The following is a 17,071-nucleotide window of genomic DNA, read 5'->3' as shown; positions in this document are numbered from 1 at the left end:
AGAGGCTCGAACCCCGTCGGGGTGATCGGTTCCAATGCAGGCATTCGCAAAGACTCTGCTTCTTGCATCGAATGAATCGGCTCCAACAGAGGCACTCGCAAAGACTCTGCTCCTTGCATCGAGTGAATCGGCTCCAACGGAGGCACTCGCTAAGACTCTGCTCCTTGCATCGAGTGAATCGGCTCCAACGGAGGCACTCGCAAAGACTCTGCTCCTTGCATCGAGTGTATCGGTTCCAGAGGTGGCATGGGCAAAGACTCTGCTCCTTGCGATACATGCATTGTTGCCAGACCAGACACTCACAGAGACTCTGCTCCCTGTTGAGATTGTGTTCCCCACTGAGGCACTGGAGGTGGCTCGACCTCGTGGGAGGCCTCCCTGTGCCCAGGCTGGATTTGGGAGAGAAGCTGAGGCCCCATCGTGGTAAAGAGCTCGATGAAGTGCTTCCGTAGCATGGTCTGGAACGAGGCCGGCAAGGATGGATCCACATCTGAAATGAACATAAGAATAGCCTTACTAGGTCAGACCAATGGTCCATCAAGCCCAGTAGCCCGTTTTCACGGAGGCCAATCCAGGTCACTAGTACCTGGCCAAAGCCCAAGGTGTAGCAATATTCCATGCTAATATACGGCAAGCAGTGGCTTCCCCCATGTCTTTCTCAATAACATACTATGGATTTTTCCTCCAGGAACTTGTCCAAACCTTTCTTAAAACCAGCTACGCTATCCGCTCTTACCACATCCTCTGGCAATGTTTTCCAGAGCTTAACTATTCTCTGAGTGAAAAAAATTCCTCCTATTGATTTTAAAAGTATTTCCCTGTAACTTCATCAAGTGTACCCTAGTCTTTGTAATTTTTGACGGAGCGAAAAATCGATCCACTTGAACCCGTTCTACTCCACTCAGGATTTTGCAGACTTCAATCATATCTCCCCTCAGCTGTCTCTTTTCCAAGCTAAAGAGCCCTAACCGTTTTAGTCTTTCCTCATACAAGAGGCGCGCGTAAAGTTTAAATTTGCCTGCTTCAAAGCATTACACGGACTTGCCCCTAAATATATAACTGATCTTTTCGTCTTCTCAGCCAACAGACACAAGAGAAGCTCACCTTCCAACTTCGTTTCCCCCCCAGTGAGAGGTTGTAAACTGAAAAAACACCATGAAAATCTTCTCTCGCACCAAGCAGCATCATGGGGTAAAGTCCTAGAACAATTGCTTTCACCCACTACTTATGAGGAATTTAGGAAACGTCTGAAAACACACCTGTTCCTAAAGTATCTAGACAACTGATCCTCTCTTCTCTCTCCCTTCTATAGCAATTAACTTGTTCTATTGATCACTCTCTCCTCAAAAATGGATTTCCTGTCCTATTAACCCTCTTTCTTCCTCCCCTCTTAAAGTCAATCAATTTGTACCTTTGCTTAATCTTTGTAAACCGCATAGAACTTCATGGTATTGCGGTATATAAGCTGTTATTATTATTATTATTATTCCATCCCTTTTACCATCTTGGTCGCTCTTCTTTGAACCTTTTCTAGCGCCATTATATCTTTCTTGAGATAAGGAGACCAGAATTGAATGCAATACTCTAAATGAGGTCACACCATGGAGCAATACATGGGCATTATAACATTCTTAAGAACATAAGAATTGCTGCTGCTGGGTCAGACCAGTGGTCCATCCTGCCCAGCAGTCCGCTCACGCGGCGACCCTCTGGTCAAAGACCAGCACCTTAAACCGAGACTAGCCCTACCAGCGCACTTTCTTGTTCAGCAGGAACTTGTCTAACTTTGTCTTGAATCCCTGGAGAGTGTTTTCCCCTTTAACAGCCTCCAGAAAAGCGATCCAGCTTTCTACCACTCTCTGGGTGAAGAAGAACTTCCATACGTTTGTATGGAATCAATCCCCTTTCAACTTAAGAAAGTGTCCTCTCGTTCTCCCTACCTTGTTAACCATCCCTTTTTTAATAATGCCCTGTTTGCTTTTTTGGCCACCGCCACACATTGGTGGAAGATTTCATTGTATTGACTACAATGATAACCAGATCCTTTTCTTCGGCGCTAACCCCCAAGCATCCGGTAACTGTGATTCAGGTTATTCTTCCCAATGTGCATCACTTTGCATCTGTCCACATTAAATTTCATCTGCCAATTGGATGCCCAAGTCTTCCAATTTCCTAAGGTCCGCCTGCAATGTTTCACAATCTGCATGCGATATTTGAAACTATGAATTGCATTGAATGATTGTTGGACTGAGAAATCTGGATAGCGTTTTTAGAAGTGGAGATTTTTGGGACTTTGGATTGTTTGGATTGTTTTCACTTATATTTCGGTTTGAAGCACTGAGCACTTTGAAATCGGCAGCTGAGCCCAGGATGCGACAACATTTCTTAAGAAGATAAGTACTCCTTTCCTCTATTGTTATGGAGTGACTGTTTTTTAAAGAAATATTTTGTTGATCTGTTGTGCAATTTTGATATCCTGTGCTTGTATGGTTGATATACTGTAATGTGTATTTATATGTAAAGTATTTAAAAAATATTTAGAATTAAAGATATTTAAGACAAACAATTCTTTTTTTAGTAGAAAGTTTAGGCAATGTTTAATAGAATTGAATATAATTGAGTGGTACTCCCACTATAGTGAGTGTGTTTGTCTAAATATGACCATATCTCACCATATTTGAAAAAAAATTGGCTTCCAGTCGCCTTCAGAGTCCAGTATAAAATTGTGATGATTTGCCATCAACTTAGAAACATAGAAACATAGAATATGACGGCAGAAAAGGGCCGTTGGCCCAACACGTCTGCCCACTCAGAAGAACCCTCCCCTTAAAAGAACACTCCCCTAAGCAATTCCCCGAAGTGAACCCACATTTTATCCCATCGTTTCTTGAAGTCGAGCATGTTGCTGGCCTCAACTACCTGACGTGGAAGGCCATTCCAATGATCAACCACCCTTTCGGTAAAGAAGTACTTCCTGATGTCACCATGAAATCTCCCACCCTTGAGTTTGAGCGGATGCCCTCTTGTTGTCATGGGACCCATAAGAAAAAGGATATCTTCCTCCACCTCGATACGGCCTGTAAGATATTTGAACGTCTCTATCATGTCTCCCCTCTCCCTGCGTTCTTCGAGAGAATATAGCTGCAGCCTGCTTAGACACTCTTCATATGGGAGATCCTCGAGTCCTGAGATCATCTTGGTGGCCATTCGCTGGACCGATTCCATTCTCTTCACATCTTTTTGATAATGCAACCTCCAAAACTGAACACAGTACTCCAGATGAGGTCTCACCATGGACCTGTACAGCAGCATTATGACTTCAGGCTTACAGCTGACAAAACTTCTTCGGATGCAACCCAGCATTCGTCTAGCCTTGGCCGAAGCTTACTCCACCTGAGTGGCCGCCTTCATATCTTCGCTAATGATTACACCCAGGTCCCGTTCTTCGACAGTACTTGTTAAGGTTTCCCTGTTCAGGGTGTATGTTCTGCTGGGGTTAACGCTACCAAGGTGCATAACCTGACACTTTTTGGCATTAAAGCTCAGTTGCCAAGTTTTAGACCATTGTTCCAGTAAGAGTAGGTCCTGCCTCATAGTGTCGGGCACGGTTGCACTGTCAACTACGTTGCATAGCTTAGCGTCATCAGCGAATAGTGTAATTTTACCTCGAAGTAACATTCCAGAATTGCTCAAAAGTAATATGCTCAGCTATACACTTCTCCCTCCATATTCACGGTTTCAGCAATCACGGTTTTGAATATTCACGGTTTTTAGCTTGCTGACTCCTCCCCAAAAATTACATCAGCTTGAATAGAGAAATCACTGATTCCAAATGTTTACAGAGCAAATCGCTGATTCCCGGCACTTTCATCACCATGTTTTGCCTCTCCTTCAGGAACAGGCCAGGTCTCCCGCCATGTTATTCACGGTTTCACCATATTCACGGTGTTTTTTAATAGAAAACAGCGAATAACATATGAAAAATTTATTCGCGGTTTTTCTCTATTTGCGATTCTGTTAATCCCCTATCACAGCGAATACGGAAGGCGAAGTGTATACCAAAAAGATCATTGCGTTCTGAAAACTTAGCACTACTGAAGATGTCTTTGAACCCAATACTTGTTGAGACTAGCAAAATGACTTTCTGCTGCGCAGGAGTTAAGTTATGGAACTCCTTGGTGGGGCAGATACGAAACTATTGTGAAAAGGGTAGCTTTAGAAAATTACTAAAGACGCAGCTATTTGTTGATGCCTTTTTTTTTAGGTATTTCTGACAAAGTTGATGATCTAACCATGATCTTTCTACCCACATTATGGTCTCTTGAAGATTGTTTTTAATGTTTATTTTATTATATGTTTTTAACTATTCATCTGTTTTACTGTGTGTCCATTTTAAATATTATGTATGTAAACTGTTTAGTTTTAAACGGTATATAAATTTTTAAAATAAATAAATAACCCCCTGTTCTATTAAACTGTGCTAGCAGTTTTTAGCGCAGAGAGCCGCAATGAATGGCCTGCACTGCTCATGACGCTCATAGGAACTATATGAGCGTCGGGAGTAGCGCGGGCCATTCAGCGCAGCTTCCTGCGCTAGAAACCGCTAGCGCAGTTTAATACAGTATAATCCTGTTATACCAGACTCGCTTATAACGGAACCTCGCATATAGAGGACAAGGTCCCGGCCGAGCGCCATTATAAACATACACAAAATCATCGGATATAGCGGACTAGCATATACCAGACTTTTGGATATATCGGACAACTATTTTGGACCCGAGAGCCATTTTTAGCTGTAATTTCATTCGGCTATAACGGACATGCAGGCTCTGCCTACACGACACGTGGCGTACCTGTGATACTGTAGTCAAAATGGCTGAGAAGTCTGCTACGAAGCGTCATTCTATAACATTAGATGTAAAACGTGAAATCGTTCTTTTAATTGAAACTAAAAAGAAAACACAAGCAGATATTATACATGACTATAGTATAAGCAAATCTATGGTCTGTGACATCTGGAGTAGCCGTGAGAAGTACAAGACTTCTTTGCAGTTTGCAGATGGCAGTAAAAAATTGTGCAAATCCACCTATGATGATGTTGAAGATGCGCTTTTTCTTTGGTTGAAGCAAACACGCTCACTTGGTGCACCAGTCTCCGGTCCAATTCTGAAAGCGAAAGCAGTCAGTCTTGCTGTTCAACTTGGTCACGATGACTTTAAATGTAGTGATGGATGACTGGATAGGTTCAAGAAACGCAGAGCTGTTATCTTTCGTATTCTAAGTGGCGAATCAGAATCTGTACCACAAGAACTTGCTGCAGACTGGCTACAGACCAAACTACCAAGGCTGCTGGACCAATATGATGAACACAACGTTTTCAATGCTGACAAGATTGGGTTATTTTTTAAGTTGTTGCCGGATCGCACAATGACGTTCAAAGGAGACAGCTGCCACGGTGGCAAGAGAAGTAAGGAGCGCCTCACATTATTGTTTGCTGCCAATATGGATGGATCTGAAAAGCTACCGCTACTAGCTTTTGGAAAGTCTGCCAAGCCACGCTGTTTCAAAGGTGCAAAGTTGCTGCCAGTTGTGTACAAATGCAATCGTAAAGCATGAATGACAGCCAGTCTGTTCAGTAAATGGTTAACAGAAAATTTGTGAAGGAAAAGCTCCACATTCTGATGATCGTTGATAACTGCAGCGCACATGACCTGGCTGTAGCTGAACAGGTTAAAGCAATACAGCTGGAGTTCTTGCCACCAAACTGTATGAGTCAACTTCAGCCATGTGATACAGAACTTCAAAATTCTGTACAGAAAGCGACTTATGCATAAACTTATCATAGCCATTGAGAACAGCGACATGGACAACTTTGCTATTGACATACTGCAGTGTCTGCGATGGGCCCGGTCAGTCTGGGAGAACGAAATCACAGCGACAACAATCAACAATTGTTTCAGGAAGGCGGGAATTGTCAAGAACATTGTTTCTAACATTCTGCAGAGACAGGAGAAGATCTTTCAGAGACACCCCCATCGCCAACATTGTCTGCTCGTGACTGTGATAACATTTTTGAACGGCTGATGGAATTGCATTTCTTGAACCAGACTACAGGTATGTCTGCGGAAGAATTTCTTGCCATTGATGAGCACGTGCAGACATCTGCTGTGTTATCTGATCAGGAGATTTTAGCAAAAGTCTAGGCAAAGCCTGGCAGTGTCAACAGTGCACAAACTGGTGACGAATCCAGTGATGAGGAGGTTCCAGCTGAGCTTCCACCATCTACACGTGAAGCAAGCATGGCGTTGATACTGCTGCAGCGTTACATTGAAAATAACATAGAAACATATAAATAGACAGCAGATAAGGGCCACGGCCCATCTAGTCTGCCCACCCTAATGTCCCTCCCCTACCTTTGCCCTGTGAATAGATCCCATGTGCCGATCCCATTTGGCCTTAAAATCAGGCACGCTGCTGGCCTCAATCACCTGTAGTGGAAGACTATTCCAGCGATCAACCACTCTTTCAGTGAAAAAGAATTTCCTGGTGTCACCTCGTAGTTTCCCGCCCCTGATTTTCGACGGATGCCCTCTTGTTGTCGTGGGACCCTTGAAAAAGAAGATATCTTCCTCCGCCTCGATGCGGCCCATAAGATACTTGAACGTCTCGATCATGTCTCCCCTCTCTCTGCGCTCCTCGAGCGAGTATAGCTGTAATTTGTCAAGCCGTTCTTCGTACGGAAGATCCTTGAGTCCCGAGACCATCCGGGTGGCCATTCTTTGCACCGACTCCAGTCTCAGCACATCCTTGCGCTAATGAAGTTGTTGAAGCAGACATACTGATGGATTGCATTGGAAAACTTGATGCGTACATCACTAACACATATGAAAGAAATGCAGCCCAGAAGAAAATGACAGATTATTTTTGTTTTCAGGACAGTGCGACATAATGCTTTAGAGTAGACCATCTTTTAGTGTTCTGGTTTTGCAGTCATTTTGGGCCATACCAATGTTTTGCTGAGTTTTGTTACAGTATTGATGTTTGCAGTGACTGTTGTTCATTGAGTGTATGTTGTTTCAGTTGACCTAAATAAAGTTAAAAAAAAAATGCACCTCTGGATATAACGGACTCTGGATATAAAGCACAGTTACTTACCGTAACAGGTGTTATCCAGGGACAGCAGGCAGATATTCTTGACTGATGGGTGACGGCACCGACGGAGCCCCGGTATGGACAATTTTAGAGTGATTGCACTCTAAGAACTTGGAAAGTTCTGGTAGGCCGCACCGCGCATGCACGAGTGCCTTCCCGCCCGACAGAGGCGCGCGGTCCCCAGTTAGGATAAGCCAGCTAAGAAGCCAACCCGGGGAGGTGGGAGGGACGCAAGAATATCTGCCTGCTGTCCCTGGATAACACCTGTTACGGTAAGTAACTGTGCTTTATCCCAGGACAAGCAGGCAGCATATTCTTGACTGATGGGTGACCTCCAAGCTAACAAAAAGAGGGATGGAGGGAAGGTTGGCCATTAGGAAAACAAATTTTGCAAAACAGATTGGCCGAAGTGTCCATCCTGTCTGGAGAATGCATCCAGACAATAATGAGATGTAAAAGTATGAACTGAGGACCAAGTAGCAGCCTTGCAGATTTCCTCAATAGGAGTGGAACGGAGGAAAGCTACAGATGCTGCCATCGCTCGGACTCTATGGGCCGTGACAGAACCTTCCAGTGTCAGTCCGGTCTGAGCATAACAGAATGAAATGCACGCTGCCAGCCAATTAGACAACGTACGTTTAGAAACAGGACGTCCCAAGTTATTCGGATCAAAGGACAGAAAGAGTTGGGGAACTGATCTGTGTGGTTTCGTACGCTCTAGATAGTAAGCTAGAGCCCTTTTACAATCCAAAGTATGCAGAGCCTGTTCCCCAGAATGAGAGTGAGGTTTCGGAAAGAAGACAGGCAGAACAATGGATTGGTTGAGATGGAATTCAGAGACAACCTTAGGGAGAAACTTTGGATGTGTACGCAGAACCACCTTGTCATGATGAAAGACCGTAAAAGGTGGATCTGCAACTAATGCATGTAGCTCACTGACCCTCCTGGCAGAGGTAAGAGCAATAAGGAAAAGTACCTTCCAAGTGAGAAACTTGAAAGGAGTGGTAGCCAAAGGTTCAAATGGAGGCTTCATTAAAGCGGAAAGAATCACATTGAGATCCCAGATAACAGGAGGGGCTTTAAGAGGTGGTTTCACATTGAAAAGACCCCGCATGAACCTGGACACCAGGGGATGAGCTGAGAGAAGTTTTCCATGGACCGGCTCATGAAAAGCAGCAATGGCACTGAGGTGGACTCTGATGGAAGAAGACTTAAGGCCAGATTCAGACAAAGAAAGCAAATAATCCAACAATGTCTCCACTGCCAAGGAAGTGGGATCAAGATGATGAAGAAGACACCAGGAAGAAAATCGTGTCCACTTCTGATGGTAACATTGCAGAGTAGCTGGTTTCCTGGAGGCATCTAGAATGGAACGAACAGGCTGAGACAAAAGAGTATCATGAGATGTCAGCCCGAGAGATACCAAGTTGTCAGGTGCAGAGACTGGAGGTTGGGATGTAGAAGGGTCTCCTGATGCTGTGTAAGCAGAGAAGGAAACAGTGGAAGAAGAAAAGGTTCCCTGGAACTGAGTTGAAGTAGAAGGGAGAACCAATGTTGCCTGGGCCACCTCGGAGCAATCAGAATCATGGTGGCTCGTTCCCTCTTGAGCTTGAACAAGGTTCTTAACATGAGAGGCAGAGGAGGGAAAGCATACAGGAACAGATTGGACCAGTCGAGGAGAAATGCATCCGCTGCCAGACGGTGAGGAGAGTAGAGTCTGGAGCAGAATAGGGGCAGCTGGTGATTGTGAGGATCTGCAAAGAGGTCTATCTGAGGAGTGCCCCATTGAGCGAAGATAGACTGTAGAGTGAAAGAATCGAGTGTCCACTCGTGAGGCTGGAGAATTCTGCTGAGCTTGTCCGCTAAGGAATTCTTTTCTCCCTGAATGTAGATAGCTTTCAGAAATAGATGGTGATTTATGGCCCAAGTCCAGATCTTCTGGGCTTCCTGGCACAAGAGGCGAGAGCCCGTCCCACCCTGCTTGTTGATGTAGTACATCGCAACTTGATTGTCTGTGCACAGAAGGAGAACTTGAGGAAAGAGAAGATGTTGGAAGGCCTTGAGGGCATAAAACATCGCTCTGAGTTCCAGGAAATTGATGTGATGCTTCTTTTCCTGGGCTGTCCAAAGGCCTTGAGTTTGGAATTCGTTCAAATGAGCTCCCCAGGCATAAGGGGAGGCGTCGGTGGTGATGACTAGTTAATGAGGAGGTAGATGGAGCAGAAGACCTCTGGAGAGATTTGAGGATATCAACCACCATTGTAGAGACTGACGAAGAGATGATGTGACAGATATGTGACGTGAGCAAGGATCCATCGCTTGGGACCACTGGGTAGCTAGGGTCCATTGAGGAGTGCGCAGGTGAAGACGTGCGAAGGGTGTGACATGAACTGTGGAGGCCATGTGACCCAAGAGTATCATCATTTGCTTGGCAGAGATGGAAAGTTGTAGAAGCACCTGCTTACACAGATATTGAAGCGTTTGAAGACGGTTGGATGGCAGGAACGCTCTCATGAGGACTGTGTCCAAGACAGCTCCGATGAATTGAAGTCTCTGAGTGGGGATGAGATGAGATTTGGGTAGATTGATCTCGAACCCCAAAAGTTGAAGAAACCTGATGGTTTGGTTGGTGGCCAGGAGAACAGTCTGAGATGAATTGGCCTTTATCAACCAGTCGTCCAGGTAAGGAAAGACCTGAAGGTGGTGAGATCGTAGAAAGGCAGCCACCACAATCAGACATTTGGTGAACACTCTTGGAGAGGAGGCAAGACCGAAGGGCAGCACCTTGTATTGGTAATGACAACGATTGATCATGAAGCGTAGGTACTTTCTGGAGGCTAGATTGACCGGTATATGAGTGTATGCTTCTTTGAGATCGAGAGAACATAGCCAGTCGCCTTGATTGAGAAGAGGGTAAAGAGTGGCCAGAGAAAGCATTTTGAATTTCTCTCTGACCAAGCATTTGTTTAGATCGCGAAGATCTAGAATGGGTCTTAGATCTCCTGTCTTTTTGGGGACTAGAAAATAACAGAAGTAGAATCCCTGGCCTCTCTGATCTAGAGGAACTTCCTCTATGGCGTTCAGAAGAAGGAGGGATTGAACTTCTTGAAGAAGGAGGGAAGACCGAGGAGTGTTGAAAGCAGACTCTCTTGGCAGACTTTGGGCAGGAGGTGACTGAAAGTTGAGAGAGTAGCCGTGGCGGATGATGTTGAGGACCCACAGATCCGAGGTGATGATTTCCCAACGGCTTATGAAATGTATAAGGCGTCCTCCTATGGGCTGTGGAAGATGAGTAGAAGGAGGAAGATTGGCTATGTCCAGGAGAACCAAGTCAAAAGGGTTGAGTAGGTTTTTGTGCAGGAGGAGGTTTCACCTGCTGCTGTTGCTGAGCCTGTCTAGCAGCTGGTCTTTGTTGTCTCTGACGTCTAGGCTGTTGTGTAGTCTGTGGCAGAGGACGAGCCACAAATCTTCGTTGGTAGGCCGAGTGCTGACGAAAAGGCCTGGTAGGTGGAGTTGCTTTCTTAGTTTTAAGAAGAGTGTCCCACCGAGTTTCATGAGCCGAGAGCTTTTGAGTAGTGGAATCCATGGAATCTCCAAACAGCTCATCCCCCAAACAAGGTGCGTTGGCTAGCCGGTCCTGATGATTGACATCAAGTTCGGAAACTCGAAGCCAGGCTAGCCGTCGCATGGCTACTGACATAGCTGTGGCTCTGGAGGTCAGTTCAAAAGTGTCATAGATTGATCTAACCATGAACTTACGAAGCTGCAAAAGAGAGGAACAAGTTTGGTGAAAAACAGATTTCTTCCGGTCAGGGAGATATTTCTCGAAAAGAGCCAGATTCTGTATAAGCTGCTTTAGATAGAATGAGAAATGGAATGCGTAATTTCCTGACCGGTTGGCCAACATCGCATTCTGATACAGCCTTTTCCCAAACTTGTCCATAGATTTACCCTCTCTGCCAGGAGGGACTGAGGCGTACACACTAGCCCCCTTAGACTTTTTGAGTGTGGACTCAACTAAAAGGGACTCATGAGGTAGTTGGGGCTTGTCAAACCCAGGAATGGGAATGACCTTATACAAAGAGTCCAATTTGCGGGGAGCTCCAGGTACAGTTAAAGGGGATTCTAAATTTTTATAAAAGGTGTCTCTCAAGATATCATGGAGAGGTAACTTAAGATATTCCTTTGGAGGCTGGTCAAAATCCAATGCATCTAGAAAAGCCTTGGATTTCTTTGACTCAGCTTCCAACGGGATGGAGAGAGAATCACACATTTCCTTCCAAAAGGAAGAAAAAGAGGACACATCTGGTCTAGAGGAAGGTCCCAAAGCAGAAGGTTCCTCGTCACCAGAGGAGCATTCTCCTTCAGAAAGGAGAGGATCCTCTGAATCACCCCACAAATCAGGATCTCGAACTTGAAAACTCCGGTCCCGAGATTCTGGTGTGGAGGGTTCTAGGTGACGAGATTTGCGAAGCGATTTCCCTGACCTGATCGACTCGGTACCGGGAGATGTCACTGGATGCACCGGAGCCGAAGTCTGTACAGCTTGATGGTGAGCTCTCGGCTCCGGTGCAAGAACCGGCATGGAGACCGAGGAAGCAGATTGTACCGGTACCGACAAAGTGGAAGCGGATAAAACAGGGCGTTCCACTGTCGGTACCGGTGGCTCAGACCGGACCGGGACCGGAAGGCTCGGTGCCAAGAGTGAAGGAAGAAGGTGTTGCAACTGTTCTTTAAGCTGCACTTGCAGAACAGCAGCTATACGTTCTTCAAGTGAGGGCACCGGTACCGCCTTTTTCTTCTGCGGTACCTGCGGTGCTGCTCTACGCCCCGAGGATGAGGAACCCGATGTCGAGGGGCTCACCTCTATTGGGGGCGGAGCGCTTCCGTGGGCGCCTCGAGGTCGGCAGGATTGGGCTCGCTGCCACCGAGACCGGAGGATGCTCCAACGGGGAAGGCTTCTTAGCCGGCTTACCTGAAGGAGTCGACGCCGACGCGGTATCGCGTGGCGTCGATGAGGTGGGTGCCGACTGCGCCGGAGCCGATGTCGGTGCCGGTGTCGTAGAGTCAGACATTTCGGCACCAAAAAGCAATCTCTGTTGGATTTGACGATTTTTCAGAGTTCGCTTTTTTAAAGTCGCACAGCGGGTGCAGGTAGACGCTCGATGGTCGGGACCAAGACACTGTAGACACCAATTATGTGGGTCGGTGAGTGAAATTGGTCGTGCACACCGCTGGCACTTCTTAAACCCAGGTTGAGGGGGCATGAATGTAAAAACGGCTTCAGCCAAATCGAAGGCCGAGGCCTCGATGGTGGCAAAGGGCCCCGCCGGGGCGAATTCGAAAAAAGAAGAAAAAACAAATTTTTTTTTTTTTTAAAGAAAAGAAAATAAAGAAAAAAGGAAGGAAACAATATTTCCTTCACGAGTTTATGCGAGCGGGAAGAATCAAAAAGATTTTCTCACAACGGCCGTTGAGAGAAACGCGTCTTCTTAGCTCCGCGGAAACTAAGAAACTGGGGACCGCGCGCCTCTGTCGGGCGGGAAGGCACTCGGTGCGGCCTACCAGAACTTTCCAAGTTCTTAGAGTGCAATCAATCTAAAATTGTCCGTACCGGGGCTCCGTCGGTGCCGTCACCCATCAGTCAAGAATATGCTGCCTGCTTGTCCTGGGATAACGGACTGTTTTTCCAGGTCCCTTGAAGTCCGTTATAACGGGATTATACTGTAGAAGAGGCCCTAAGTGTGTTTCTCTCCAAGGTATCTGTGAATTAAAAAACTTATAGTACAGCAGGCTCTATGAACTCTGTCTCAGAAATATCCATACAATAGCCCTCAAAAAAGATTTCTCCAAAAATTGGAGTCTGTTCTTATCAAAGCAAGAAAACCGAGGAAGATTCATCCACCACTATAACCAAAATTAGTGTTGCAATTTGTATCATTTTGGTAGTTATTGGGCCCCAAACACAACACAAATTTTTCAGCATGCATCTGAAAGAAAATTAAAAACAAAATTTGAGGATACTGTTGGGACTGCTGCACACAAGAACAACCATACATGCTCAAATCTGTAAATTGGGAGAGCTGTTCTGACCCAGTGCCATCAGTTGATATCATCTACTTGTGCATCTGATTCAATCTTGCTTGTCAATAGAGAACATCTAGATACAGTGGAAGGTTTATGGAACAAATATACCTTTTTTAAAAATCTACCTGTATTCTCGTTCCTGAAGTATTTCAATAGGGTCAAGCCCCTGTGGTTTCTGGATAGGACTAATTCGATTCTGTTTTTGTTGCAACTGGACAATAGATGTTGGTTGTCCAGGGGTCGGCTGTGTCACTGAAGGGCCAGGCATGGCAACAGGAGGTTGGACAGCTGGAGGTGCAGGAGAAGGTCTTCCACTTGGAGCTGGTACTGCAAGCTTTTGAGGTGTGCTGGGAACACTCATTTCTGAACCTTGACCTTACAATGTGAAAAATGTGGTCAATTACAGCTTTATTGACTATAGAGTAATAAACCTTTCACAACTTGATTTGCTCAGTAAACATCACCACCTATTCTCTGCTTATCTTGGCTAGGATTGTGTCAAAAATAGAGTTTAAAAGAATAAAGAGAATATAGCTGTTGTAAGGACCTACACCAATCAGAGTAGATAAACTAGCAGTCTATCATATTCACTAATGCATAATATATGATTAATACAAATGATCAAAAATAGAGGATAAATTTTTATATCACTTAAACCTAATACTGGAGGCACCCCAGCCAGTCAGATTTTCAGGAAATCCCCAATGAATATTAATGAGGGATATTTGCATGCACTGCCTCCACTTTATACAAATCTCTCATGAATATTCATTGGGGATATCCTGAAAACCTGATTGGCTAGGGTGCTTCCAGGACCACGACTAGATTGTTTTTCTAGTTTAATAAAGAAATAATTACGCAGTCTTATGTTGTCTCTTATTTTTCAATAATGTGTACATATTGAATTCAATAATGTGTACGTATATATTCAGTAGCACAGGGGTAACCTGAATAAAGTGACAATGAGAACAGCTATACAGGCTTCCAGGAAGGACATGGAATCTTCAGAGTGGTTATGGTTAAAATTGTTAAGAGTATGGGGAAGCCATATTTTATGGTATCAGCTTCACAGGTTTTGATGGCTGTGTGGGTTGTTATGAAATTTGGTAGGGAGGAATGGTGGGGGCCCTCACTGCTGATTTTCTTGTAATCAAAAAGGAGAACAACAAAATCTGGGAAGGTCTAATGGCAGAGGAAAGTACAATGATAGGGTCTGGACACACTTTAGAACTAACAATGCACCAAGAAAAATTGAAATACAATGAAATTTTCCTCCAGCCTTTCCCTAATTTACATCTTTGAAAAACTTCATGTCAGGGTTCTTTCAGAAGCTCTAATTCAATAAAAAAATACCTCTCTTTAGTAATTATATTCTTGCGTATACTCTTCAGGAAAAATTAGCGATGAAAGCTTCTCTCCCACAACTATGTATCAAGTGTATTATTGATTATTCATTGAAAGGGGCCTCAGATCCCCTTGCGCTGTGAAGTATGTTAACTGAATAGTAGCACTAGAAAGGAAAGATACCTCATCAGCCCCCACACCCCCTCCTGCCTGATGTAAATCGTTCGATGCTGGCTTATATTTTATTTTAATACGTTGTATTCTTGGAAACACTTATCAAGAACCAAAAAAATTGCAAAGAACTTAGCTTAGGCAGAGTTTCAGTTATGTGCTGCAGGCATCCAGAACAAATCTGAATCAGAAGTAAAACAGCCCGAGTTCATATTTATTGATTTTAGTCAAAAACAAAGTATTTATGAGGCAAAATGAGGCCGTTAACAACAGATTGAAAATCCAATATGGCTACTGTGGTACCATTTTGGTGCCAAAAAACAGCCTGGGAAAGAATATTATTAGTGCAAAAGACATACGAGTCTTGAACCAGTGGGGCGTACCAGAGCAGTCCCTTGAGTCTACAGCAGAGCAAATGAATTTGCTGTTAGCACTGAGAACCCAAAAGCGGCATCCATTCGTGATGCCACATTCACCCTATAGAACTTTGTGAAGGTATGAAGAGTGGACTACATTGCTGTCACAGATGTGGTTTTCACCCATGAAGAGGCCACACTGCTAGTTAAATATGCCCACAAGTAAATCAGAGAGAGATTTCTCACAGCCGATATATGCAGATGAGATCGTCATGCAAATCCACCAAGAAATGGTAGCTTCTGAAGCTAGTCTACCCCAGCGACTAGAATTTGTTAGCAGAAACAGATGATCCAACACAAAATTCAGTTCGGAACCTCAAGATAGCAGAGAAGAGTTCTCTTGGTATCCAGACTCTTCAGGATCTTATCTTTCAAGTCCATAGAACTATGCAAGCAAACAAACTTCCTGATAGACATGGAAACTCGAAAACACTTTTAGGAGGAAGGAAGGGACTGTGTGGAGCAACACTCCAGCCTCCATGAATCTAAGAAGAGGCTCTCTGCAAGGCAAGGCCTGCAGCTCTGAAACTCTTCTTGGTAAGGCTATCATGGTCAGGTACACCGTCTTGACTGTAAAATCCATGAGCAATGCCTCCTTCAAAGGTTCATACAGAGCTTTGCTAAGAGCATGCAACATAATGTTGAGAAAACAGCCAATGCACCAGAGAATGCAGTCATAATGTTACCTTCAGCAATCTGGACCCATCTAGATGAGATGCCAATGAAACTTTCTCTACTTGAACTCTAAGGGGTCCTTTTATCAAGCTGCGGTAGGGGTTTAACGTGTGTAATATCGCACGTTAAACCGCCTGCCTCGCTAGCCGCTAACGCCTGCATTGAGCAGGCATTAGTTTTTTAGCCGGCCGCAGGGGTTAGCGCATGATGAAATGTCCGACGCGCTAACCCCGCTAGCGCGGCTTGATAAAAGGAGCTCTAAAACATGATAGACCTGTGACTTGTACTTTGAGAGACCTGAGGACCAGCCCCTTTTCAAGATTGTCCTGGAGAAAGCTAGGACCATCGATAACTGAGCCCAAAAGGAATTCTCATTTTAAAAAAAAAAAAAAAAATCACACCATTCCTGAAAGCTCCTCTAAATTTTTGCATATGCTGCGACTGTTGACAGCTTCTTAGATCTAAAGAGAGCAGCTGTGACCTTCTTTAAATAACCCTTGAACACTAAGGCTGCACACTCAAGAGCCATGTCATAAATCCAAAGCGTTCCAGATCTTTCTAGGGCAATTGGACACTGTGTAAGAAGAGTTGGATGAAGTGGTAGCTTGAGACACATGGCAGTTTGTAGCCATACCACGGGCAACAAGGCCAATCTAGAGCAGTGGTCTCAAACTCAAACCCTTTGTGGGGCCACATTTTGGATTTGTAGGTACTTGGAGGGCCGCAGAAAAAAAATAGTTAATGTCTTATTAAAGAAATGACAATTTTGCATGAGGTTAAACTCTTTATAGTTTATAAAACTTTCCTTTAACAGTTAAACAGATTTTTGTAATGAATGGTTAACTTTTCCCATGATAAGATATTGGATTAGAGGGGAAAGGGGTGGGATTTTATTTCTGAGTATTACATAATATATAAATATTTGAATGAATTCACAATAAAGATGATTTTATGTATTATTGAATTGGGAGGGAGGGAGGGATGGGGATTATTATATTCAATAAGAATGATATAAATTTAGATTTCTTACATAATATTTTAACATTATAGAATACTAATTTTCTAATGAAATGTTAAATTTAATGTTAATATGTGAGTTAATCAAGTATGTATCTTTAAGTTTTATACGAGTTTATTTGATACACTTGTAACATATGAAAATGAATAAAGAATTATAAAACAAAAAAGCACTTTATTCTTCTGACTGTGCATCCAATATTTCTTCC

General features: G+C 44.2%; 1 protein-coding gene across 6 annotated transcripts in view; it reads right to left on the bottom strand.

Moving 5' to 3' along the window:
- SMARCA2 (SWI/SNF related, matrix associated, actin dependent regulator of chromatin, subfamily a, member 2) overlaps positions 1-17,071 on the bottom strand; it is a 604,189-nt gene that overhangs the window by 478,518 nt on the left and 108,600 nt on the right. For all 6 annotated transcript variants that reach the window (XM_033925235.1, XM_033925226.1, XM_033925254.1 and 3 more), the window contains exon 6: positions 13,365-13,614. In XM_033925235.1, the coding sequence (XP_033781126.1) occupies positions 13,365-13,614 (250 nt within the window). The remainder of the gene's footprint in view (positions 1-13,364; positions 13,615-17,071) is intronic.

This window comes from Geotrypetes seraphini, chromosome 1, assembly GCF_902459505.1.
Source record: "Geotrypetes seraphini chromosome 1, aGeoSer1.1, whole genome shotgun sequence".
Classification (NCBI taxonomy): Eukaryota; Metazoa; Chordata; class Amphibia; order Gymnophiona; family Dermophiidae; genus Geotrypetes; species Geotrypetes seraphini.
This window is presented reverse-complemented; position numbering and strand designations above follow the sequence as displayed.